Source organism: Rattus rattus, chromosome 2, assembly GCF_011064425.1.
Source record: "Rattus rattus isolate New Zealand chromosome 2, Rrattus_CSIRO_v1, whole genome shotgun sequence".
Classification (NCBI taxonomy): Eukaryota; Metazoa; Chordata; class Mammalia; order Rodentia; family Muridae; genus Rattus; species Rattus rattus.
Genome location: NC_046155.1, coordinates 178,255,399 through 178,282,208, shown reverse-complemented (window position 1 = coordinate 178,282,208; position 26,810 = coordinate 178,255,399). Strand labels below are relative to the sequence as shown.

Below are 26,810 nucleotides of genomic sequence, written 5' to 3'. Positions count from 1 at the left end.
GTGGCCCCACCTCCACGCCGTGAGCTTGAATGACCGAGTGTGCCCGAAGGAATCCGAAGCTGAAAGTCTGTCTTTTTCCGAAGCTGAGCTCCAGGTCCCTCCTCCTTCTCATGTCTCAACCAGACTCGAAGCTCTTGGTCCCGCCTCTCTGACCCGAAACCCCGCCCCTTCACGTACTGGCAGCTCTTTGCCCGGGGGCCTCCTAGAACGATCGCGACCGGCATCTTGCGGCAGACTGGTGTTCTGGGTTCCTTTCTTACGGTGCTGTATCTCGTAAAGCAGAGGCTCTCGGGGCCTGGACCCCGCAGCCCTGCCGGCGCCCTCCAGAACGAGCAGTGCGGGGGCGTGCTGAGCTGGGGAGGCGTGGCCCGAGCCAAGGCGGTCTCGAAAAGGGGCTCCGCAGTCTTCTGCCGGGCGGACGGTTCAGGTGGGCCCAGGTTGGGTTGTATGACGGCGTCACGAAGATCGGTAGGGTGGCGGGGTGCGGGGACAGCGCCCAGAGCGTGGCCCGGCTGGGTGGCGTAACCGCCTGTGGATCTGCCGGGGCGGAATCAGATCCACGCTGGGCTTCGCTGCGTGGGGCTGGGCTACCGAAGGTGCCTGCAGATCGTACAGGGTCATTGCCTTCTCTCCGAGGTACTGGTTAGAGAGGATCCCAGAGCTCAGAAGACAGGATACTAAATGTTAGGTTTCTCCGAGCTGGGCGGGGGTGGGAGTACTGGGTTCTTGGGTGCTGTAAGATGCCGAGGAGATTGGGGATCCAGACAGGACTCTGAAGGGTTCCTATGTACTCTGGAGGGTGGGAATGATAGAGATTCCTGGGGTATCAGAGAAGAGGGGTCTTCTGGTCCGTTTTTCTGGCCTGAAGATGTAGGTCGTAAATGGGAGTAGAAGTACTTTTGATTTCAACATTGGCAAAGGGGTGGGGTGGAGGCTTGATTTTTGGGGGCCTGGAAGGAGGAGTGAGCTGGAGGCCTGGGTTCTCAAAAGTAGAGGGTTCTACTGTCTTCAAAAGAGGAAGGTACTGGAATACTGGTTCTCACTGTGAGTCCTTCCTCCCCCAGACCATGACACCCGAAGAATGGACATATCTAATGGTCCTTCTTATCTCCATCCCTGTTGGCTTCCTCTTTAAGAAAGCTGGTGAGTCAGGTTCCGTGTCTAGTGGAAAATTAGGGTGAGGGAGCTGGTGTGGGGAATCACCCCTCCCTAAGGTTGTAGGCTTATACTTTACCTTTTCCTTTCAGGACCTGGGCTGAAGAGATGGGGGGCAGCAGCTGTGGGCCTGGGGCTCACCTTATTCACCTGTGGCCCCCACAGTTTGCATTCTCTGATCACCATCTTGGGAACCTGGGCCCTCATACAGGCCCAGCCCTGGTGAGAACTAGGTGGTGAGAAAGGAAAGAGGCTGCAGAGAAACAGCAACCTGTTTCCTCTTTGGGTCTTCCTTTTCTTCTCCTATAGTCTCTTGCTGTCTCCTGTTAGTCTCATGTGTCTCTATGTCTTGGCTGTTTTTCTTCCTCTCCCATCTTGTTCTGTACCTTCTCGACCCTGTGTCTTTGCCCCAGTCCTCGATATTCATGTGACAGACTTTTCATAAGCTAGTCCTGAGCTCTGGATCTTACAGAGGGCTGAAAGACCTTCTTCACAAAGCTTCTCTTAATGCCCCTCATTCTTTTCTTCCCTCTGGCTGTGCCTCTTCTGTCCCTGTCATCCACCGGTCCTCTCACCTCTTCTTTTCTGTCTGAATGGGTGGGGGGTGGGGGTAATGAAACCAGACTCAGGAGAAGGAAACAGAGGCTAAGGTCCCTGTACCCAACACTATGACTTCCCACCTCTGTCCTAGCTCCTGCCACGCGCTGGCTCTTGCCTGGACCTTCTCCTATCTTCTCTTCTTCCGAGCCCTCAGCCTGCTGGGCCTGCCCACTCCCACACCCTTCACCAATGCTGTCCAGCTGCTGTTGACACTGAAGGTGAGACTTGGGGAACACTACTCCCTTTAGTCTCCCTGGGAGACAGGGAGCCTCCTTGCTTTCTCCTCCCAGACTTTCTCATAGTGGAGGGTGGGGTATGGAGTTTTATCTTTCACAAACCCTAACCTTGGGACGTCACTTCTCCCTGGGGACAGAGTTCACCTCTCACATCCTCTGGAGCAGGTCTTCACCTCTCCACTCATTCCAGGGCAAGGAGATATCCTGAGTGCTCTATCACAAGCCATTTGGCACAGCTAGAATATACCTTCCCAGCATGCTTTGCTAACATGCTCTTCTTGAGTCTGTAGCAAACCATCATCCAAGGAAGAAAATTACTTTGGAGAGAGGTATCTGGCCCAAAGCACGAAGCTGAGACAAAGTGCAGTTTTGTGCTTTTCATGTTTGAAACAGAGTCTCGGGTAGCACCCTGTGTTGGCCCCAAACAAAGAAAAGATGATGTTGAACTTTGATTCTGCCTCCAGCTCCCGAGTGCCACCACTGTACCTGGTTTATATGGCTCTAGGGACTCAAACCAAGGACCTCAAAATACTAGGCAAGCACTTAACCAAATGAACTACATTCTTAGCCCTGAGTCTGAATCTTAATCACCTAAGAAAAGGGCAAGAAGTGAGTGGTTCCCGGTCCCTAACCCAGACCACAACGGTTGTGAACTTTTGCTATGTTCTAGGCTCCAGCAACATAGCCATGGACAGTCCTGCCAGGTTGAGAACTGGTTTCTCCAGAGTTCTTGGTTCTTAGTTCTTGGTTCTTGTGGCAAACACAGTGTTAGGCAGAGATTGGTCAGCCATGCACTGGAAGAAGAGCCTTTTGGGTGTGTATGGACCTGCACATGTAGATAGGAACAGGCTGGGCATTACAAACTATGCTTGCCACATTCACCCACATTCTGAATAACGTGGTTGAATGAATAGCAGAAGCCAGGCCAAAAGGGGCTTTGTTGCCCATGATAAATATGGACTTCCTCCTATAGAGGGCTGAGCTCCCTCAGGAAGAAGTTTGTTTGTTTTTGACTTCTACGCCAGAAGACAGGACAACAAATTTGCCTCTTAGATAATAATTTGTCATGGATGCTGAGAGAGGTGAAGTAGAATAGAATGAGATGGGTTAAGATAAGATTCTTTTATCAAAATAAAGCATGGGGCAGGAGAGATGGCTCAGAGATTAGGAGCACTGGATGTTCTTCCAAAGGTCCTGAGTTCAATTTCCGGCAACCACATGGTAGTTCATAACCATCTATAATTCTATCTGGTGCCCTCTTCTGGTGTGCAGGCACAGATGCTGGCAGAATACCATATGTAAATAATAAATAAGTCTTTTAAAAAAATAGTAAAGCATGGTAGTATCAGATGTAATTCCAGCATACCTCCAAGATGGGCATGGTGGCGGCATATGCCTTTAATCCCAGGACTTGGGACACAAAGACAGATCTCTGTGAGTTGAGGCAAGTTTGCTATACAGAGAGAATTCCAGGACAGCTAGGGCTATTTAGAGAGACCCTGTCTCCAAAAATGAAAAGACGCCTCACCTCAAAAACAAACCAGCTGGAGAGGGAGCTCAGTGCTTGAGAACACTGCTCTTCCATAACACCAGCTCCACAAGATTTGACATCCTCTTCTGGCCTCTGGGCATCTGCACACATAAACCATACACCCAGAGACACAAAAATGAAAAGGGGAAAAAAAAAAACCCTTGGTAATCCCAGCAATCAGGAATTGAAGGCTGGAGGATGAGGAGTCTGAAGATAGTTTGGATTATACCAAGACCCTGTCTGGAAGAGAAAAGAAAGTCTAGGTGACTATGAAAGCAGCTCGATCTATATACACTGTGGGCTGTAGGCAGGTGGTTCAGAGTCATGTGGCACATGTTGCTTTGAGGATGATTAGAGAGCTCTGGTTTATGACAATGGCTTGGTGAAAAGGAGACAGTATTGTTTAAAAAAAAAACTGGACCAGTAGCTGGGTCAGGGGAAGAATTGTATGTTGTGGAGCCTAAAAGGGAAAAAATGTTTTTAGAACCCCATTCTACCTCTTGAAACCATCTTGTAGGAGAAGTGTTAGCTTCATTCTCTTGCCTCTCTCTATCTGCTGGGGCTCTTTCCACTGAGACTAACATGAAGCAGGAGGTCCCAGATGTGGCCTTTTAAGAGTTTTGTCTCTGGCTAATATAGGTTGAATAGATCTGGAAGGGCAGTTAAGACATCACTCACCCCCTCCACACATGCACACCCAGTGGAGTCAGAAAAGAACATAATCTCAGCTCTCCTAAAGGGGAGCTGGGAGGATCACAAGTTCAAGGCCAGCCTAAACAACTTAGCATGACTTTGTTTCAAAACATAAAAGCAGGGAGAGGGACCTGGGATACAAGGCCCTGTGTCTGAGTCCTAGAACAAGAAAGAAGGAAGGCAACCAGGCAAGCTGTGGAATCGTATGAAAGCAGAAAGAAAAAAGGGAGAGAGAGAAAGAGATAGAAGAAGATTCTGGCAGCTCTCAGAGACTGAGCCACCAACCAAAGAGCATTCATGGACTGGACTGAATCCCCCAGCATATAGGGCTTCCTCATCTGGCCACTGTGGAAGAGGAAGTACCTAACCCTGTAGAGACTTGATGTGCTGGGGGTCGGGGGCAAGGCACCCTCTCAAAGGAGGGGGCTGGGGGAGGAACTGGAAGAGAGGACAGCATTTAGGATATAAATACATAAATAATTTTTTTAAAAAGAAAAAAAAATGAAGAAGAAGAAGAAAAGGGTCTAGGGCTGAGCCCTGAGGATAGCCACCAACTAAAGGTTCCTCCTACCACTCTTGATATGCAGTGCCATCCATGAGGTAGGACCTCAGCCCTACTCCTCTTTCTGCCCATAGTTGGTGAGTCTGGCCAGTGAAGTCCAGGATCTTCATCTGGCCCAGAGAAAGGAAATGGCCTCCGGCTTCAGCAAGGAGCCTACCCTGGGCCTGCTGCCTGATGTCCCCTCTTTGATGGAGACACTCAGCTACAGCTACTGTTATGTGGGAATCATGACAGGTAAGTAGCTGCCCAGCACTTCTGGGTCACCCTCTGCCTCACTCTACCCAGAGTTCTGTTCCTGTTTTATGTCTCTTGCTGCCCTAGGCTACCTGGACACTGTCAGCTATTGTCCTGTCAGAGCATATCTCTCTACTGTGGGAATTAACCCTGAAGGATTGCTTCCTTTTCTCCTATTAGGGGGCCAACAGGAAGAGTTAAAGGAGATAGGCCTATGTAAGCCTGGGGTTTCTGCCATCCATGGAGTAAATATTCACAACTCAGGTTCTTTCAGTTTCAGAAAAATACATCTTTTTTTTTTTTTTGTGGGAGTGAGATACTGGGGCCACAATAGTTCAAAGATTGAACCTAGGACCTTGTATGTGCCAAGCAAATGCTCAAGAACTGAGTTATAGCCTAGCGTTTTTGTTTACTTTGGTTTTGGTTTAGACAGGGTCTCACTGTATAGCCTATGTTATTCTGAATCTCTCTATGTAGCAGGGTGGCCTCAAACTCACAGATCTGCCTACCTCTGCCTCACAAGTAAATTCTTTACCTTTTGTTTTCTTTTGTTTGTTTTTTGAGACAGGGTTTCTCTGTGTAGCCCTGGCTGTCCTGGAACTCACTCTGTAGACCAGGCTGACCTCAGACTTAGATAGATCAGCCTGCCTCTGCTTCCTGAGTGCTGGGATTTATAGGTGTACACCACCATGGTCCAGCAACTTTTTTATCTTGAGGCAAGACATTTATAGGTAGGCCTTGATCATTCGATTGTCCTACCTCAGCTACCACCTGACCTGACTTAGAAAGTCATCATGACAGGTTTGTTTCTAGGGACTGATGCTAAGGCTTTGTGTATGCCAGGTAGGTGCTCTAACAAGTGAGCCACATTGCTAGACATACCTCATTGGCGTTGCCTTTGTTCCTTTTGTTTTTAATTTTTTTTTCAGTGTTCTATGTGTGCTTCTGTATGTGTGCTTTGGCGTGCATGTGGTAGTCAGAAGACAGTGCTCTGAAATTGGTTCTTGCCTGCCATGTTGTAAGATCAGGGGTAGAATTCACATGGTCACTTCTGTGTGTGTGCCTTTACCCACTAAGTCACCTTGCATTGTTTGGCTTGATTTATTTTTAACAACAGATGTGTATCTGTGTGTGCCTGCTCGTCTCTGTGTACTCCATGCCACAGTGCCCATGGATACCAGGAAAAGGGGTTGGATTCCCTAGAACTGATTGGGACCCAAACTTGGGGCTTCTGGAAGAGCAGTAAACATTCTACTTGGGTATCTTTCTAGCCCCCTTTGCTTTGTCTGAGGTAGGGTCTCTCTATATAGATAATCCGGGCTGGTCTTAATAAAACTCAGGACCTGGCTCAGCCTCTCAGGGTCTCAGATTACAGGAATTACCACCATATCTGCCAGATTCCTTATTTGTTTCTGTTTGTTGTATGTGATACTGGGGATTGAACCCAGAGCCTATGCATGTTAAACAGATGTTCTACCACTGACCTGTATTCCTCAGCCCTGGTTTTCTTTTTGTCTATTTTTTTCATTACAGCCTTATGGAGCTGTTATTCACATATGCATCCATTTAAAATGCCCCAACTTACTGGCTTTTATATATCCATAGACTTATGAAACCATAACCAGTATGCATGTGATTGCAGAACAGCCTCATCTTTGAAAAGGAGCCACTTAACCTTTAGTCTTCAACACCAAACCTCTTCCATCCCTACAAACCATTGATTGACTTCTGTCTATAAAGATGTTTCATGTAAACGGAATCATACTTGTGGTCTGTGGTGAATATGCAAGGGCTTTAGCATCCATCCCTTCATTCATTCCCCATCGATGCTTCCTGATCTATATCCCATCATACCTTAGGAACCTCAACTATCTCCTTATCCTGTTTGTCTCCCCTCTACCCCCCAAGCCCTCTCAGCATGCAGAAGGAGCTTATGAAAAGTGGTCAGGTACCAGCTCTTCCCTGTAGGGATATCTACACTGGTTTCCTGGTATCTGTCTGTCTCTCCTCTCTCTGTCCATCCTTTCTCTCTCTCCCCCTCCAACTTCCCCTCCGTCTCTTCCTCCATCTCTGTCTCTGTCTCTGACTCTTTCTCCTCTTCCCTTGACCCTCGTTTACCAGCTCTCCATGTCTCCCTTTCTCTGTGGTTTTGAACTCGTTCTGTTCCCAGACCTCCTATCCTCAACTCCTCCTCCTGTTCCCCTTCCCCCTTTTCCCATCTCTCTATTCTCCTCATTTCACCTCCCACCTCCCCAGTAGGCTCAGATACACAGCACCCAAACACCTGCTCCTTGCCACCCTCCACAGGCCCATTCTTCCGCTACCGCACCTACCTGGATTGGCTGGAACAGCCCTTCCCGGAAGCCGTGCCCAGCCTGAGGCCCCTGCTGCGCCGCGCCTGGCCAGCCCCGCTCTTTGGCCTGCTCTTCCTGCTGTCCTCTCATCTCTTCCCACTGGAAGCTGTGCGTGAGGATGCCTTCTACGCCCGCCCGCTGCCCACCCGCCTCTTCTACATGATCCCGGTCTTCTTCGCCTTCCGCATGCGCTTCTACGTGGCCTGGATTGCGGCCGAGTGCGGTTGCATTGCCGCGGGCTTCGGGGCCTACCCTGTGGCTGCCAAAGCCCGGGCTGGTGGTGGCCCCACCCTCCAATGCCCACCCCCTAGCAGGTCAGGTGGCGGGAGGGAGGCTTCCCAAGACCCAGCAGGCCCCACCACCAAGGGTTGGCTCTGCCCCTAGTAGGGAAGGGAGCAGGGTGTAGGGCTACCACCTGCAGTGGTTGGCAGCATATTTCCCCCCCTGGTGACTTGTCACCTGCCTTCCCTGGCCACTAGGGAAACTATGTGTTCCTGGTTTCTACAGATTGCCCCTTGTTGCTAGCACTTGTCACCCCTCAGTATGGCTAATTGTCCTCTATTGCTAGGGAAAGGAAAATGATATCTTAGTAACCACATGCCTACCCTGTGTTGCCATGGAAGAGTCACCCCCAAGATCCAGGCTATTCCCAGTTGCTAGAGATAACTATCTTTTGGTAGTAGGGGTCCATCATCTGTTGCTAGGACAACAATTCTTTAGCAATTAAACAGCCCCTCTACAGAGGATGCTATATCCCTAGCAACCATGGTTGCTTCCTTCCTGCTGAGAGCCTTGCTGTTTGTGGCTGGAATCTACCCCCTGAACTGCCTGCCTTGCTTAGAGCCAGCAGCTCACATGGGATGTTCTTACACAGGACCTCCCAGCTGCCCTGTTTCTAAGGAAGTAACATCTTTGGCTGCTCCTCCAGCTGTGGAGAGCACCACTCTCAGCAACCACAGGTTGTCTCCCTCTGATTGCTGAGGCTTTCCCTTTACCAGTAAAGCTAACCCAACCCCCAGCACCGTCCCTCCTAGGAAAATCACAAAACTAGTAACTATAAGGTTCTTACTACCTAGGAAGCATCACTCCTTGTTGCTAGGGAAATGGTATCCCTAGCAACCAGTAGTGAGTTCACTGAATCTCTGTTTCTAGAATCCATTGTCAGCCTTCCTACTGGGGAATGGGATTGCAGCCTCTCCTAAATTGTAGACCACTCCTTGGTAGGGTTGTATCCCACCCTGGTTGTCATAAACTGCCATTCTGTTGGTGATAATGGAACCTCCCCCATCCCCATATAAACTGATTACCACTGCCCTAGTAACTATGGATAGACCTCCCACTGCTAGAGAGAGGGTGTCCTGCAGTGAAGTCAGGCAGAGATTAAATGCTTTTTAAAGCTACAAGTTCCACTGGTAAAGGATGCCTTCCCCCAGCCCCCATGTCCAGAAGCCACTGGATGTTCACATAGGTCTAGCATCTTTCTCTGTAGCTGACAGTGTTGGTGTCGGAGATCTGGAAACCTCTGATATTTCTGGAGGTGACACTTCTTGAACAATTACAGGGACCAGATTTTTCTGAACAGCCTGGGCCTTGTTGCTAAGGAATGCCTTTTCCCTAGCAACAGAGATCATTGAGAGTCACAAGACCTAGAATATCTCCCTAGCAACCGTGAGCCACCTTTTCAGAGTGGCTATGTTCCTCACAGCTGCTCTGCCCCACAGTTCAGAAGGGACCGTACTTGGAAACCATTCTCAATATTACTGAGCTTGGTTGCCAGTGGACTTGATAGCTTAGCAACCATAGCCCTTCAAGGATTTTTTTGGCTGTATCAGGCCCTACTAGTTACCAAGAGCACTCCACTATTAGTGAACTGTGCCCCACCCACTCCACTCCCTCTGGCCTGTCCTCTCCTGTGGCCCTCGAAAGTCAGAGAGAGAGGGAGCCATTGCCTGTCCAGAACCCCCTCTTTAGCATCGGGCTGGGACAGAAGCAGGTGTCAGGAGGGGCCTGGCTGAGCTGCATGTCTGTCCCCATCCTCATCTCCACTCCCACCCCCACCCCCAGTCCGGAGATTGCAGCTTCCCTGGAGTATGACTATGAGACCATCCGTAACATCGACTGCTATGGCACAGACTTCTGCGTGCGTGTGCGGGATGGCATGCGGTACTGGAACATGACCGTGCAGTGGTGGCTGGCACAGTACATCTACAAGAGTGCACCTTTCCGCTCCTACGTTTTGAGGTGAGGGAGCCCACCTGGTATCAGAAACTGCAGAACTTTTATCTCCCAGGATGTCCTGTGGTAGTCTGGGGTTTCTCTAGCTGGGCCCTAAGTCCCAAGGCTCATGGAAGTTGTAGTTTCTTGGGCCTTCGAGGTAAATCCTCTGGGCCTACTTCATTCAAGTGTTGTCAATTGTCAGTCTTGGGTCCCATAAATTGATGAGGTCATCTGACTACAGGTATCCTTTTCCCCCTGGGCTATTTTGACAGATCTTGTTTGTTTTTAGACAGAGCTTCATATAGGCTAGTCTGGCCTTAATCTAGATTGGTAGCGAACTATGACTTTCAGTCCTGATCCTCCTACCTCTCCTCTGTCTTCGTGGTGCAGGTGTGCACTACCATGCCTGGCTTGTTGGTTTCTTGAGATAAGGTCTCATTCTGTAGCTCTGACTGGTCTGTACTTGCTATATAAACCAGACTGGTCTCACACTTAAACTCCCTTCTCGCCTCTGCCCCTCAGTGTTGGGATTTCAGGTTGTGTCACCATGCCTGGCCAACTTTGTTGTTGTTTGTTTTTTGTTTTTTGTTTTTTCCTAACTGGTTCTTTTCCATCCACCTTCTCCGCATTTTGCTCAAGTGCCTGCCGAACAGCACTCTGCCATTAAGTGGTGCCTTCGACTCATCCAGTGGCCTTAGTTGTGGGACCTGCAGACTGGTCCTCCACCTGACCAACTTTTAAATTGTTCTCATCCTTCTGGGTCTTTTGTTTGTTTCTTTTTGAGGCCAACACTCAACCCTTTCCAAGCTGCCAGGTGTGATCAGTGGCCACAGAGATACCATCCCCTGATAAGTAATGATGACAGTTTATGAGCTAGATTTGCCTGGCATGATGGGAACTGTAGTTTAAAGAGACACTCTTAGGAGCTGGAGAGGCGACTCGGTGATTAAGATTATGTATGGCCCTTACAGAGGACACTAGCTCAGCTCCAACACCAATATCAGGTTACAGCCACTGGTAAGCCCAGCTCCTAGTGATCAAACATACTTTGTTCTGACCTCTGTAGGCACTGCCTTCATCTGCATAACTCCCAGCTTGGGTGAGCAGACACCCTTGAGCATGTGCGCGCACACACACACACACACACACACACACACACACACACACACACACACACACACAATTAAAAATAAAACTTTCGGGGCTGGAGAGATGGCTCAGTGGTTAAGAGCACTGACTGCTCTTCCAGAAGTCTTGAGTTCGGTTCCCAGCAACCACATGGTCGCTCACAGCCATCTGTGATGGGATCCGATGCCCTCTTCTGGTGTCTGAAGACAGCTACAGTGTACTCACATACATAAAATAAATATTTTAAAAATAAGAAAAGTAAAAACAAAACTGTCTTTTAAAAAATATTCACTCTGAATCAGGCGTGATGGCACACACTTATGACCTCAGCACTCAGGAGGCTGAGGCAGGAAGTTTGACATCGTTTTTTAAAAAATCAATGATGCACTGTATGTCTGATGCACACCAGGCCCTGGACTCCAACTCCAGCATCATAAAAAAATTAGAAACGATCTCATCTGGCTCTGCAGGGAGAATGCATAGGGGGTTGTGGGTGGCAGAGGTGAAACAGGAAGGTGAACGTGAGCCTGTGGATGTCCGGATGGGGTAATGGAGGGAAGGAGTTCTTCAATCGGCCCGACACTGGCTTTGAGGGGAAGAGTTGGGACTTGGGGTGCTCAGCAGAAGCAGAGCAGAAATGAAGCCTGCTGCCCAGGCAGTGGGTTGGCAAGTGACCCAGAGCACAGGAAAGCCTCTTCAGAACAGGGGAAGACCTAGCAGGAAGCAGCTGTTGGGACATGTGTAAGGAAGAAGGACTTGAGTTTTATCTCATTAACTTGAAGACTATCGGATCTCCTCCTGGGGATCATTGGAGAGGTAATGGGTAATGCGATGCCGGCACTTTAAGAAGAGGTGCTAGAGTAGACACTGAAGCCAGACGAGATGCTGCTCACTGCACTGGGCAAGTGGTGGGAGGTGGGTAAGGCAAGAGGATTGTGAGTTCAAGGCCAGCCTAGATAACAAAGTGAGACACTATTTCCAAGGAACAACAAGAAAAACAAAGAAGAAAACCATGCTGATGACATTGTTTAACTGGTAAAGGCACTTGCCACCAAGCCCACATGGTGGTCATCTCCAAGACCTACATGGTGGAAGGAGAAAACTGACCACAGCAAGTTGTTCTCTGAACAATAAACATAATTTGTGACACACAGGAGTGCATACACACACACACACACACACACACACACACACGGATGAATAAATGTCAGAGGAGTGTAGGCTGGGAATGTGTGTAATTCAGTTAGTAATTACAAGTAGTGATATATATATGTATTAATAGCACTTGGAAAGTAGAGGCAGGAGGATCAGGAGTTTGGGGCAAGCTGGGGCTACATAGAAACCCTGTCTTTAAACTGTGGTACCAGTTATAGATGATACTATTAAAACCCTGGGGATCAGGGTCAGGTCAAAGCCCAGGGCACCACAATATGTTGATCACTTATTTTCAATCAGCAGTAATTATGCTACACCCTCAGGGGACATAGGCAACATCTGAGACTTTAAGTTTCCAGGGACCCAGGCATACCTGGCAAGTGCTTCATCACTGTCTTAGGTCTCTATTGCCATGATAAAACACCACTATGAAAAGCAGCTTGGGGAAGAAATAGTTTCCTTTAGCTTACAGTTGTCCATCATGGAAGGAAGTCAAAGCAGAAACCGGAAATAGGAACTGAAGCAGAAGCCATGGAGGAGTGCTGCTTTCTGACTTGTTCTCCATGACTTGCTCACTTTGCACCCCAGACCCACCTACCGAAGAGTAGCACTGCCCATAGCAGGCTAGGCTCTTCCACAGCAGTCATCAATCAAGAAAATGCTCCACAGACTTGCATAGGCCAATCCAATGGGGTTGTCTTCTCAGTTGAGATTTTCTTTTCTCGGGTGACACTAGCTTGGGTCAAGTTGGCCAAAATAAATAAAATTAAATTGAAAAACAATACAACAATACAGGACAACCACTAAACTACGGAAGACTTTTTTTTTTTTTTTGAGTTGGTATGTCAAGAGAGACAAGTCTCTAAGCAGGAAAAGAACCCATGAGCTCATGGTCCTTCCAGAATTGCTGGTCACTGCTCTGTTGAGGAATGTAATAGAGAATGCTTCACTCTTTGTCCTTCTTAGCAAAGGATCAGAACCTGAATTTGTGGACTGAAAAGTTAGGGAAGTAAGTTTTGAGAGATGGCTCATTGGTTATGAGCGCTTGCTGCTCTTGCAGAGGATTGGAATTTGCTTCCCAATACCCACGTGACAGCTCACAACTTTAGTTCCAGGGGAGTCCTTTCCTGGCTCCAAGGATGAGCATGCACTTGGTACACAGACATATACGCAAGCAAAAAGTTCAGATGTATAATTCCTGTACCAGGGGAGTCTGACCTCCTCAGATACTGGCCACGCACATGGTGTGCACATACACGTTTAAAAATGTAATAATTTAAGAATCTGTCTCAGCATGCCAGGGATACGGCTTAGTAGTGCATTATGTGCATTATTGTCTGGTGTGCGCAGGGTCCTGAGTTCAGTTCCCAGTGACAATCATAGACTCCTCGACTTCGAGGATGCAGGAAGGAATGGTGGGCCTGAACTCAGTCTGAGGGAGGGACTCAGGGGAGAGTGAGGGCTAAAGCTTGGACTTGTGTGTCCTGACTCAATGTCTTCCTCCAGGAGTGCCTGGACCATGCTGCTGAGTGCCTACTGGCACGGCCTCCACCCTGGCTACTACCTAAGCTTCATGACCATCCCGCTGTGCCTGGCTGCTGAGGGCTATTTGGAGTCAGCCTTGCGGAGACATCTGAGCCCCGGGGGCCAGAAAGCCTGGGACTGGTTCCACTGGTTTCTGAAGATGCGTGCCTACGACTACATGTGCATGGGCTTTGTGCTCCTTTCCATGGGTGACACACTCCGGTACTGGGCCTCCATCTACTTCTGGGTCCACTTTCTAGCCCTGGCCTGCCTGGGGCTGGGGCTGGCTTTGGGTGGGGGCAGCCCCAGCAAGAGGAAGACACCATCCCAGGCCACCACCAGCCAAGCCAAGGAAAAGCTGCGGGAAGAGTAAGCTGTGCCGCTCTGGCCTGCCATCCAGCTCAAGCTGTTCTTGGGAATTCCGTGAACCAGGCTGTATTTTCCTTTACCCAGCAAGAATCCCTTGTTTGGCTAAGAGCCTGGAGAGGATTCCTTCTTCCCAACTAATCCTTCCGCCTCCTATTTAAAGCTGGGGTACTCTTCTCCCGGGTTCTCCCTGCATCTTGACCTTCAAGCCTCCCTCTGCTAGCATCAGGGTATTACTGTCCATTCTTGGCCCTGTTATCTCTGCAACAGTCCTCAGGTGTTCAAACACCACACTTCCCAAAATGCCCTTGCAGGGACCAGTGGTCATCCGGCATCTTAGACAGACTCCCAGTGGGTCCCCAATGTTGGGGCAGGAACTTCAGGGCCAGGTTCTGGGAGAGGGGAGAGATGTCCTTCTTGTTTTCCTCTTTGCTTTTATCATCAAACCAGTGTTTCAGAGACCGTGGTCTCACACATCCTGAAGAAGAAACTGAAATGTGCAAGTGAAAAGCCCCGGGGGAACATGCTCTTAGAGTAGCTTCTGTCTGAGCCATTTCTGGGCTCCCCATACAACCTACCACCCAGTGTCATCCTTGGCCTCTGACAGGTCAGAATGTATAAATCTTTCCCAATAAAGTGTTACACATGCAACTGTTCGTGAGTATAACTGTCGGCGACAAACCGAAGACACTTAGCCCAGAGTGGCAGTGTGGCATATTGGGGTCCTGGCTGCTATGAAGTTTGGCAGGCTAAGGAGGCTGTAAGGACTTCACTTCCCAGGAGACCTTGAAGGAAGTGTACCATAGTCACACCGGTCACCTAGTGGCCAGGTGCAGATCTGCAGCAGGCCCCTCCCTTACCTATGGCAGTCCCCGCCCTGGGGGCCTCTAGAGACGGAAACAACAGGTGCAGAAAGTACAGTCCATCCACAAACATGGAAGAAAGTCCCAGGGAAGCCTGGGCCCAATTCCCGGCCTGGTCTAGTTCCCGGAAAGCCAGAACAGGTAGGAGAGAATCCTGGAAAGGCAAAGCCATTTATAAAGAAAAGAGAAAGCTGAGTTCCTGAACCTGGGAACAGAAGCAAAATTTCACTTCCTGGGTTTCCTGAGAAGGAAACTCAGGTCTCCCGAAGAAGAACAGTACAGAGACCTAGTTACAGTCTTGGAAGAAAGAGTCAGGGATTGGGTTCCTAACATCAGATGTGAGGGGCCAGGATTCCAAGCCCATCAATAAGGGAACAGGAAGTTGTTGAAGTTTCGGTTCACATTAGGGTGGAAGATATACGGGAGTTCATACCTAAACACTGTAGGAGGAAAGCCTGGGGCTTGAACCCCGGTTTGAAGGAGAAATGAACTATAGCCCTGAATCTAAGGGAAGAGAAACTGAGTCGACTCCTGGGTCTGAGGGAGGTGGCTTGAGACCTGGCTCCAGGGTCTGAGGGAGGAGGACTAGGTCTGAGGGAGGTGGCCTGAGGCCTGTACCCTTGGATCTGAGGGAAGGTGGGCTAAGGCCTGGACTCTCGGTCTGAGAGGAAAGGATTGTAGCCTGGACCCTCTGTCTTCCAATTCTCTATTTTCATGCCTAGGCCCATCACTGGCGTCTGTGCTGAATGACCTCCCCAGTGCTGCTACGCTTCGCTACCGTGGCCCTGGTGTGCTCCCTTGGGGGACACTGGATGAAAATGATGATGAAGGAAGAAGCCTTCAGGCCTTTGCAGAGACTGCCCAAATGGAATCTCAGCCTTCCCGGGAACTTCCCTGGCCTATGCAGGCAAGGCGGGCACACAGGTGAGCAGCTCTTTTCTGACACACCCTCCTATCAGGTAACTCCTTTCCTGATTTCAGTAGGTTATTCTCTTTACTGCCTTACCACCAGCCTGGTAGGGTTGGCCTGGCCTGCTCTGAACCTTGTGTTAAGAGACTCAGGAAGAGTTAATAATTTTTAATTTTTGTTCCTTCCCCTTCTTCCAAACCTCCTTCTTGGTGTTTTGTTTTGTTTTTTCTTTTCTACATTTCAGTGTATACCTCTCTCTGTGTGTGTGTGTGTGTGTGTGTGTGTGTGTGTGTGTGTGTGTGTGTGTGTGTGTGTGTCCGTAAGAGCATGCATATATGTGGTATGTGGCACAGCTTTCTGTGACACGCAAGGGACAAGTTAAAGGAGTTCTCTCTCTCTCTCTCTTTCTCTCTCTCTCTCTCTCTCTCTCTCTCTCTCTCTCTCTCTCTCTCTCTCTCTCTACCATCTAAGTCTCAGGATCAAACTCCAGGTTTGAGTTGGTCACAGATGCCTTACTTGCCAGCCATTTTGTTTCATTTTGTTGCTACAAAAACAGAGTGAGGGTCACACTCTGTAACCCAGTCTGGCCTGTAAGCACTATTTATCCCCAGTTGACCTCTAATTTGTACTGATCCTTCTACCATATTCTCCCAGTTGAGGGGACTACAATCATGCATGGTGCACCACATTGGACTCCTTCATTTTCTTTCTAAGGCATGTCACTAATCTACCAGCCTGTCCTTGGACTTTCAGTTTCCCTGCCTCAACCTCACTGTTGGGATTACAAACATATACTGCTATACATGGCCCTATTGTTATTTTGTGTCTGGCTTCTTATGCGTAAATTAGATTTGGTTCCTTTTTAACTGCTAAAGAGTATTCCACTTTATGGATATAGTGTACCATAATGTCTATCCTCATTATATCCAGTTGTTTTCTGACTCTGACTCTGCTTTCTTTCCAGGAAGAGCCAGGCTAGAGAGCAGGTGGCTTCTGGCTCTGAATCTAGGGCTGCCTACTGGACCCAACAGCTTTCCAGAACCAAGGGGAAAATGAAAGAAGGCTTTCAAACTATACAGCCCTGGGCATGGACACTGAAGAAAATTGGGGGTGTGTGGCCTTTAAAGGAAGAGGCCCGGGGCCTGGACTCCTGGGGTCTGAGGCTAAAGTGTGGTTTCCTGGGTCTGACAGAGAGTGGGGTTGAAATTACCCCTGGGCCTTAGGGAGAAGGGCTGGGTCCTGTACCCCTGGTCTGAAGGATGACGACTAGTGCTTGAACCCCTCTGAATCTGAGAGAAGAGGACTGGAGTCTAGGGTCTGAGGGAGGAGGGCCAGGGCCAGGACTCTGGGTCAGTACTGCACTAGTGAGGGACCTAAGGCCCCTCTGCTGCCCTCTGCAGGCCAGTTTGGAGCAGGCACTGAGTCCTACTTCTCCCTGCTGCGCTTCCTGCTCTTTCTCAACCTGGGGGCATCTGTAATTGAAGTCTGCATGAAGCTGATCCCCACCTGGTTGGAAGGGGCTCCTCCAGGTCCACCTGGCCCTAACATCTCCTCACCTTGTGGTTCCTATATTCCCCACACTCAAGGCCTGGTCACCTTCCCCACCCAGCTCTTCAACTTGCTCTCTGGAGAGGTAGGTGCCATGGCCCCCAGAGGAACCTCCTTACTTTTGAAGCCTGGTGTCCTGAACGACACATTGTACAGATCGCCTAACTCCCTGATCTTTACCTTCACCTAGCCCCGCCATGACCTCTGCTCTGCCTCTTCCTCCCCAGGGTTACCTAGAGTGGTCCCCTCTGTTCTATGGGTTCTACCCACCCCGATCAAACCTGGCCATCACCTATCTGTGCTCCGTCTTTGCCATCGGCCTCATCTACTTGCTGTTCATCCTACACCGGTTAGTGAAGCCCACATCTTGATTCTGATAGGAAAGGGAAACTGGAGGTAGTAGAGGGCCCCTCCCCCAGGAGTCATTTCTTCACCATCGAAATCTATTTAGAGCCAGGTGTGGAGGCCCAAGCTTGCAGTCTCTTTACTTAGGAGGCAGAGGCAGGATGATGATTTTGAGTTCAAGAAAGATCCTTATCTGGCTGAGAACATTGGCCCATGCCTTTAATCTTGGCACTTGGGGAGCAGAGGCAGGTGGATCTCTGAGTTCAGTGATGGTCTACATAGAGAAACCCTATCTCAGAAAGAAAAAGGAAGGACAAAACAGGAAGTCCCCTGCCCCTAGTTTATCTAGTGGTAACCTAAGGTGAGGCAGTTCAAGCCTGTTTAGAAGGTGTGTATTTGCAGTCCTAGTGCTTGGGAAGTTGAGGCAGGAAGGTTACTCCAGATTCCATCTCAAAATATCCAGTAATATCAAGAAGTAAAACACTAGGCTGGGAAAATTTTGCAGTGGATGGGGAAATTTTCTGCCAAGCCTGAGCGGCTGAGTTCCTTTCCCAGAACCCCCATAGTAAGGAAAGGAAGCCAGCTCCTGGGTTGGGGATTTAGCTCAGTGGTAGAGTGCTTGCCTAGCAAGCACAAGGCCCTGGGTTCGGTCCCCAGCTCCGGAAAAAAAAAAAAAGGAAGCCAGCTCCTCCACAGGTTGTCTTCTGACCACCACGCCCATGGCATAAACACACAAGCACACAACATAAATAAACGTAAAAAGAGGAAAAATATTAGAATTCTAAGCCTACTGGCATGGCTCCTGTCTAAAGCCCTAGCACTTGGGAGGTGGAGGCAGGAGAGACAAGAACTCTAGATTATCCTTGGCTGCATAGTGAGTTTGAGACTAACCTGGACTATGAAACCTTGTGTCCTGTTTTTGCCCTTTATGTAAATGGAGGGTCTGAGTATGTTGTGAGGGAGAGCACCCAGGAATTCCCAATCAGCATGTGAGGGAGGTAGAAGCTAGAAGAGTCACTCCCTGTGGACGCAGGTTGTTGTTTGTGTTTGATAAAGTAGCATGCTGTAGTTTAGGCTGACCTCAAATCTGCAGGCTTGACTGGCCTTGAACTCAGCAATCCTCCTGCCTCAACCTCCTGAAGATTACAGACATATACCAGTGTGCCTGTGGGGGGGGGAGGGAGGGAGGGAGGGAGGGAGAGATTATGTGTGAGAGAGAAGAAAGTTTGTGAGTGTGTGTGTGAGAGAGAGACAGAAAAGAGAGTGTTGTGTGAGTGTGTGTGTGTGAGAAAGAGAGAGCAAGTGTGTGTGTAGGTGTGAGTGTGTGTGTGTGGGTGAGAGAGAGAGAAAGGAGACAGATTGTGTGTGTGAGAGAGAGAGAGGAGAGATTGTGTGTGTGTGTGTGTGTGTGTGTGTGTGTGAGAGAGAGAGAGAGAGAGAGAGAGAGAGAGAGAGAGAGAGAGAGAGAGAGAGAGAGAGAGATTGTGTGTGTGTATGTGTGTGTGTGTGTATGAGAGAGAGATTGTGTGAGAGAGAAGAGATTATGATTGTGTGTGAGAAAGAAAAAGAGAGAAGAGTGAAGGATTTGTGTGTGTGTGTGTGTGTGTGTGAGAGAGAGAGAGAGAGAGAGAGAGAGAGAGAGAGAGGGTGTTTTGCTGGGGATGGAATCTGGGGTCCTCATGTATGCTAGACAATTGCTCTACCATAGAACTGCTCCCACACCCAGGCTCTGAGGTAATTTTTAGATGTACAAAGGAAGTGTTGAGCGGGTACTCATTTGGGTATGTGGACTCTGCAAAGGGTGAGCACCAGAGATAGATTGTCTCCCTCATGCCCTCACAGATGGGGATGGAACCCAGGGCTTTTGAGCTTACTTAGCAAGACCTCTGCCACGGAGCTAAATCCCTAACATTGAGATAGGTATTTGAATTGGCTGGGAGATCCCCAAGGAGGAAGACCAAGTATTTTAAAGGGGGTTAGAGGTGAGGGCTATGGATGTAAAACTGGGTGGGGCCATGCTCCCAAACTGCGAAAAGCTATTTAAAAACTTGTCTCCTTGCCAGGCATTTTCCCAGCTTGCAATCCTGAAGGAGAACAAGCTATAAGGCAGACTATTTAATAATGAACAAATATAGCTTATGAACAAGTATAAAACATGAATAAAAGGATCTGGGAGCCCAATCCTCTACTAGGTAGGTGAAGGCAGGCATTAGGATCAGGATTTTGAGGCCAGCTTTACCCTCATAGTGAGACTTTGTCTCAATAAAGCAGCCAGGCAGTGGTGACACAGACCTTTAATCCCAGCACTGGAGAGGGAGGTGGATCTCTGATACGAGGCAGCCTGGTCTACGGAATGAGTTCCAGGAAGCCCACAGAAGAGCTAGGTATGACAGCAGTACATATCTGTAGCCCCAGCACTGGCGGCTGAGGGAGGGCAACAGAGACAAGAGGATCCAGGGGCTCACTAGCCTGCCAGTCTATCCTAAATGGAGAGTTCCAAGTTGAGTGAATGAGTCCATTTGAAAGACAAAATGGAGAATGATAGAGGGAGACACCTAGTATACATCTCTGGCTTCCACACACACACGCACACACGCACACACACACACACACACACACACACACACAATATCACTATGTATTTATGCATACACCACATGCACAAATGCACATATTCCCAAGTGCACCCTTACACTCATGCATTCACTAAACATACATACGCATGCTCAAATACATTCCTGTATTCATGCATGCACACTCATATTCCCAAGTACATGTATATGCTCATACATACACTAAGCACACACATACCTTGCTGCCTGGTTATTTCAGGAAGATACTTAAATATTGAGACCTGGGAGAAGCTCTAGGAGAGCTTTTTTTTAATATAGAAATTCCTTCTGATTTTCATGGAAAGGATATTGCCTGGGGTTCAAACACTGAGAAGAGAATTTCTTTTTTTTTTTTTTTTTTTTTTTTTTTTTTTGGTTTTTTTTTTTTCGAGCTGGGGACCGAACCCAGGGCCTTGCGCTTCCCTAGGCAAGCGCTCTACCACTGAGCTAAATCCCCAACCCGAGAAGAGAATTTCTAAAGATGCAGAGTTCATGTGGGAACACTCCCCAGTTGTCCGGGGGAGCAAGGAGAGGTTATTGAAAGTAGACATGGTCCCTCTGCGTAGTTCTGTTTTTCTCTTCTTTTTGTTCTCATCCTTTCCTCCTACTCAATCTGGCCCTCTAGGTCTTCGCCCCGTCTCTTGTCTGAATGGGCAGTTCAAGACAGCCACTGTGTTACCCTGTACACCTCTCAGCCTAGAACTCAGCGTGAACTTGCAGAAATCCTCCTAAATCAGCTTCTTTTGTGCTGGGATTACAAGTGTATGCTGTCAGGCCGGCCAGCTCACCTCTTCTCTAGAATGTATTTTTCATTCTTTCTTCTCTTATCTCTTCTTTCTAGGTATCTCCCTCTTTCCTCTGGAGATCTGGCAGTGTCTCCTAAGTTCTTCCATCCCTATACGGTGTCTGCTTCCCAGATCTCTTAGCCTTTGGTTGCAAAGACTTTGTTTGTGTAACTATCTGACTTCAGCAGGTGGCACCTAGTCACAGGATTTTGAGTCTGTGTTCCCTAAGTAAGGTGCCGCCACCGACACTTCTCCGGTGATCTTTCAGTTCGGTGTCCGGGTTGAAAGAGACACTGTTGGCCGAGTCAGATGTTCTGACCAGCTACAGTCATCGAGTGTTCTCAGCTTGGAATTTTGGCCTCTGCGGGGACATGCACGTGCGGCTGCGCCAGCGCATCATTTTGTATGAACTGCAGGTGTGCACAGGAAGGCGGGGCTATCACTAATTGAGGACTAGACAAGACCCAACTAAGACGAGGAGCAAGGCATTGCTAGGAGACAGAGCTAAGCAGAAGCCAGGCTAGGAATGCCTGCGGTGGAGGGAGGGGACTGAGGGGGCGTGGGTGGGGGTGGGGAACTAGGGCCTGGAATTCGCTTAGGAAAGGGAAGGAACCTAAGATTGGTTCCAAGTGAAAATGGAGTGTGACTTCAAAAAGATGAACTGGCTGGGAGTCTCAGAGGAGGAGAATCCTGGGGTTCTGTGTTAGGCCAAAAAAGGATAGGCCTTGGACAGAAGGCAGGGTGAGGTTTGAGTTCTGGGTTGAACTAAGGAGTGGCAGACTTGGGATACAAGTCCAGACTTTGGAGGAACAGTGGCCCAAGAACTAAATAGTCCAACGGACAGTCCTGGAGATTATGGAACAAGAAGAGGGCTATATTGGTTTAATCGGAAGAAACGTCAGGCCTGAAGGGATGGATCCACCGCAGCAGTCCCTCTTGGCTTTAGGTGGACCTAGAGGAAGCAGCAGTCCGGCGCCGTGCTACAGAGCAGACGCTGGGCCAACGAGTCAAGGTGTGGTCGTTGAGGGCGCTGCTCAACTTGCTAGTCCTCGCGCTCCTGGGGGCTGCCTTCTATGGCATCTACTGGGCCACAGAGTACACCGTGACACTGCAGGTGCAATGGGTCTTGGAGGAGGAGGTCCTGGGGTCCTAGAACTCTCATTTCCACAGGTGAAGAAGCCCTGTGAATTACTGGGATTTTAGGGTCTTTTAAGAGGCTATGGACAGACTTTCGGCTTTTTTTTTTTTTTTTTTTTTTTTTTTTTTTAAAGAGATTTATTTATTTATTATATGTAAGTACACTGTAGCTGTCTTCAGTCACACCAGAAGAGGGCATCGGATCTCACTATAGATGGTTGTGAGCCACCATGTGGTTGCTGGGATTTGAACTCAGGACCTCTGGAAGAGCAGTCGGTGCTCTTAACCGCTGAGCCATCTCTCCAGCCCCCGACTTTCGGCTTTCTTATCTCTGTGTTCCATCCTCCCTTTCAGGAGACACCAGTTGTCCAACAGACCCCACTACTCAAGCTTCTGGTGAATTATCTTCCATCTATCTTCATTTCCGTGTTCAACTTTGTGCTGCCTCCTGCGTTCAAGTTCATTGCCTCACTAGAGGGCTACACTCACAGCCGTCAGATCGTCTTGATCCTGCTTAGGTTCTGGACTCATGGGACGGGATGTGTGTGTGTGTGTGTGTGTGTGTGTGTGTGTGTGTGTGTCCCTTCAGGGGGGGAGGTAGAAATAACTTAAAGGGAGGGAGATGATGAGTGTGTATCCAGAAGGAGACATTACATCAGTGTGAGTCCCTTCATCTTGCAGGACTGTGTTTTTGCGTCTGGCCTCCCTGGTGTTTCTTCTGTTCTCTCTGTGGAATCAGATCACGTGTGGAGGAAACATGGAGGCAGAAGAATGCAAGGCTTGTGGCTACAATTACAAAGAAATTCCGGTGAGAATGCTGATGGTGCACAGGTGCTATTCTTGGGCCTAGAAGTAGGATAGGGAACATTGAACTGGGTGGATGGTTTCTTGGTTTGGAAAGAAGCCGAACATGGCATAAATGCTCATAAATAGTGAAGCATAATGAATAGTCACAAAATTCATGACTGGGGTTCTGGAGACTCAGGAGAGTCTGGTTTACCAATTTCTTACTTCTTAGTGCTGGGAGACTCGACTGGGCCAGGAGATGTACAAACTTGTGCTCTTTGATCTGCTGATGGGCCTGTTGGTCACGCTGTTGATCCAGTTTCCTAGGAAGTAAGTGTCCTACCCTTCCTGGTAGCCCTGCCCCTATTAGAGCAGGCCCCACCCCAACCGCTCTTATATTTTGCTCCACCTGTTTTCTTTTCTTTTTAACTGAGATTTTTGCATAAGCAAGGCAGTTTGTCACTGAGCTAGATACCCCAACTGTCTTTATAATTTTGTTTCTCTTATTTATTGGTGTGCCTGTGTGTTTGTTTGTATGAACATATATTGTGTGCTTGTGTGGGGGTGGGTGTCAGAAGAGGGCTTTGAATGTCTTCCTCTATCACTCTCTGCCTATTCCTTTGAGACAGGGTCTCTCTCCCTGAACCTGGGACTCACAGCCAAAAAGCCCCACCCCCACCCCCTGCAATCTTATCTCTTGTCCTCTTGGTACTGGGGTTACAGGTGTGCCAGGATGTCTGAATTCTGGGATTTTCAACTTTGGTTTTCATGATTGTCCAGCAAATGCTCTTAACTGTTGAACCATCTCTGCCAATTTCTCCCCCCCACCTCTCTCTCTCTCCCCACCCCTCTTTCATGTGATTTGTTTGTTTTATTTATTTATTATGTGTGTTGGGGGATAGGTATGTGCGTGTGAGTACAGGTACCCATTGAAACAAGAAAAGGATGTCATTCCTTAGAGTGGAAGTTACAATTAATTGTGAGCCACCTGATGTGGGTGTTGGGCATTAAATTCTGGTCCTCTGGAGGAATAGTATCCCTCCTCCTCCTCCTCCTCCTCCTCCTCCTTCTCCTCCTCCTCCTCCTTCTCCTCCTCCTCCTCCTCCTCCTCCTCTTCTCCTTCCTCCTCCATTACTACTACTACTACTTCTTCTTCTTCTTCTTCTTCTTCTTCTTCTTCTTCTTCTTCTTCTTCTTCTTCTTCTTCTTCTTCTTCTTCTTCTTCTTCTTCTTCTTCTTCTTCTTCTTCTTCTTCTTCTTCTTCCTCCTCCTCCTCTTCCTCTTCTTCTTCTTCTCTCTCTCTCTCTCTCTCTCTCTCTCTCTCTCTCTCTCTCTCTCTCTCCCTCTCTCTCTCTCTCTCTGCAGAGATAGGGTCTCTACACAGCCTGGCTGTCCTGGAACTCCTCTGGCCTTGAAATCACAGAGATGCACCTGCCTCTGTCTCCCAAGTCCTGGAAATAAAGGTGAGCCACTCTGTCTGCCTCAGAGAGGCTCTTAACCACTGAACCATCCCCTTTATCTCTCTAGACACCGGCTGACTGTAGTTTATGCTGGCCTGGAACTGGTGGTGATCTAGCCTCCCTAGGGCTCTGTTTACCAGTATAAGTCATCATATCCAGTCCCCTATCCACTTTTTAAACCCAGTTTTTACTTTGTTTGTCCTTACCTAATCCCTACCCCCTATTTTTTGGTTACTTCTCCCTAACTCAACTCCTACTATCTTTGTTTTTTTCCAAGACAGGATTTTTCTGTGAAGTTTTGGGTGGTCTGGAACTACTTACTCTGTAGATCAGGCTGGCTTTGAACTCAGAGATCCAACCTGCCTCTGCTTCCTGAGTGCTGGGATTAAAGGTTTACCCCACCACCACCACCCAGCCAACACCTACTACCTTAGTGTTTCAGCTAACTATAAGATCAGGCTTGTCCTGAAAATAACCTCACAGACCTAAAAGCTCAGCTCCTCAAAAGCCTTTTCAAAAGAATGGGCTGGGTGGCAGGGTTAAGAAAACCAAAAGGCGGGTCTATGACTGTCCCACCCTGCCCTTCAGGATACTCTGTGGCCTCTGTCCTGGGGCATTGGGTCGTCTGTCGGGAACTCTGGAGTTCCAGGTGCCCGATGAGGTGCTGGGACTCATCTATGCTCAGACCGTGGTCTGGGTGGGAAGCTTTTTCTGCCCTTTACTACCTTTGATCAACACCGCCAAGTTCCTCATACTTTTTTGGCTGAAGAAGGTGAGTCTGAGGAGTATTCTAGGGTCCGAGCTGACAGGTGTTGCTCCTGGGCTAGGGAAATGAGGATGGATACCAGCCCGGAGGGAGAGAGGGAGGAGGGAGCTGGAAGTCAGAGCCCTGGGTTCAGAGAAGAAGCACATGGGATAGTTTGACTTCCTAAGACTAAGCGAAAGGTGGCTCAGAGATCCGGGCCCTGCCCCCAAAGGGGGCCAAAGCTCCAAGATAGGAAATAAGGAAAAGCAAAGGATTGATTCTTGGTCTCAAATCTCCATCTCCTCACCTCTCCCCACCAGATAACACTCTTCTCCATCTACTCACCGGCTTCCCGCACCTTCCGAGCATCCACAGCAAATTTCTTTTTCCCCCTGGTACTCCTTGTGGGTCTGGCAATCTCTGCTGTCCCTGTGCTTTACAGTATCTTCCTGTAAGTATGAGAGACGTCTGTTTCTCTTTGCGTTCACCCACGGTTTTCACTGTGGCCCTAATTGATTGAATCCAATGTGTCTCCTCCTACAGGATCCCACCTTCTAAGCTGTGTGGCCCATTCCAAGGGAAGTTGTCCATTTGGGCCCAGATCCCTGAGTCCATTGAGAGCCTCCCTCAGACTGCCCAGAATTTTCTCTACTTTCTGGGAACCCAGGCTTTTACTGTACCCCTTCTGATCGTCTCTAGGTGAGCGGTCAGAGTTTGAATGTGTGCGATTTAGTGTTTGAAAGAGAAAGGAGTAGGGTGCGGGGCACCTGAGTGTTAGAGAGGACTGGATACCTATGTACAACAGAGGAGAAGTTGGGCTGGCCTGGATGCCTAGATCAAGAGCAGGAGAGTTGCAGTACGAATGCATAGGATCTAAGAAAAGACATCTGGGTTTGGACTCCTGGGTCTGAGGAAGAAGGGCTAGGGTATGGATTTATGGGTTTGATGAAGGGGGAGGTGGTATGGAACCTGAACCTCTGGTTTAAGCAAAATCCCCAGACCCATCCAAAGGGTCTGTACTCTTGGGTCTGAGATGAGAGGATAAAGGCTGGCATTCAGAGTCTCAAGAAGGGTTTTAAGGGATTTGGGGATCCTGATAGTGATTTCTTTAATTTACTTATTCATTTAGTTTTATGTGTGTTGGTATTTGGACACATATGTCTGTGTGAAGTAACGAACTTGAGTTACAATCGTAAGCTGCCATGTGGCTGTTGGGTGCTGGGCGTTGAACCTGGGACCTTTGGAAGTGCAGCTAATGTGCAGGTTACGAGCCATCTCTCCAGCCTCCTGATCTTGGTTTCTAAGGAGCCATATGAAGACGATTTCTAGAGTGATTTTCATTCCTGTTTTCTTTAGCATCCTGATGATGTATACAGTAGCCCTGGCTAACTGTTATGGACGCCTCATCTCTGAGCTCAAACGCCAGATAGAGTCGGTGAGCTAAGCTGATTTCCCCAGGCAGGGCTCTCTCTAAGAGAAGATGAAAGGGGAACATTGGTGAGGAGGTGTGCTTCACTTTCACTCTTTTTTTGCCCACAGGAAGTACAAAATAAAGTCTTCCTAGCCCAGCGAGCTGTAGCTCTGAGCTCAAGGAATGGAGTTTCCTGATTAGTCTGGCTGGACCTTCAGCCCCTCACACCCATCATAAACTTCATTGACTTCATATACCAAGCAGTGGGGCCCTCTCATCTCTGGAATCAAACCCCACGCCTTCTGCCACCGAATGCCACACTCTCAATTGAACCATGTTAATAAACAATAGCCAAGTCCATTAAGCGTTTTGAAACCCCGTTCTGGTGGCGTGGACGAGGTTTGGGGAGGGGCCAGGTCCACGACGGCTTGAAGGGCTTGGTTGTGTCTGCAT

At 48.8% G+C, this 26,810-nt stretch overlaps 2 protein-coding genes across 3 annotated transcripts; both read left to right on the top strand.

Annotated features, from left to right (window-relative positions):
* Window positions 1-32: 32 nt before the first annotated feature.
* Window positions 33-14,406, top strand: Mboat7 (membrane bound O-acyltransferase domain containing 7). 2 transcript variants are annotated; one of them, XM_032894563.1, is made up of 8 exons: window positions 33-427; window positions 1,065-1,143; window positions 1,248-1,377; window positions 1,847-1,973; window positions 4,852-5,011; window positions 7,319-7,679; window positions 9,430-9,606; window positions 13,372-14,406. In XM_032894563.1, exons 2-8 carry the CDS (start codon window positions 1,068-1,070, stop codon window positions 13,760-13,762), a joined length of 1,422 nt encoding a protein of 473 aa, XP_032750454.1. In that variant the 5' UTR covers window positions 33-427; window positions 1,065-1,067; the 3' UTR covers window positions 13,763-14,406. The 2 variants fall into 2 exon arrangements, with proteins under 2 accessions (XP_032750454.1, XP_032750455.1); XM_032894564.1 differs by lacking the exons at window positions 33-427; window positions 1,065-1,143; window positions 1,847-1,973 and having other exon boundaries at window positions 1,264-1,377.
* Window positions 14,407-14,620: 214 nt separating this feature from the next.
* On the top strand, window positions 14,621-26,721 carry Tmc4 (transmembrane channel like 4). The gene is made up of 15 exons (XM_032894561.1): window positions 14,621-14,759; window positions 15,341-15,542; window positions 16,493-16,638; window positions 16,929-17,161; window positions 17,304-17,425; window positions 21,087-21,234; window positions 21,765-21,932; window positions 22,310-22,473; window positions 22,637-22,763; window positions 22,974-23,071; window positions 24,790-24,973; window positions 25,267-25,397; window positions 25,490-25,645; window positions 26,303-26,381; window positions 26,486-26,721. Exons 1-15 carry the CDS (start codon window positions 14,690-14,692, stop codon window positions 26,552-26,554), a joined length of 2,097 nt encoding a protein of 698 aa, XP_032750452.1. The 5' UTR covers window positions 14,621-14,689; the 3' UTR covers window positions 26,555-26,721.
* The last annotated feature ends 89 nt before the right edge of the window (window positions 26,722-26,810 follow it).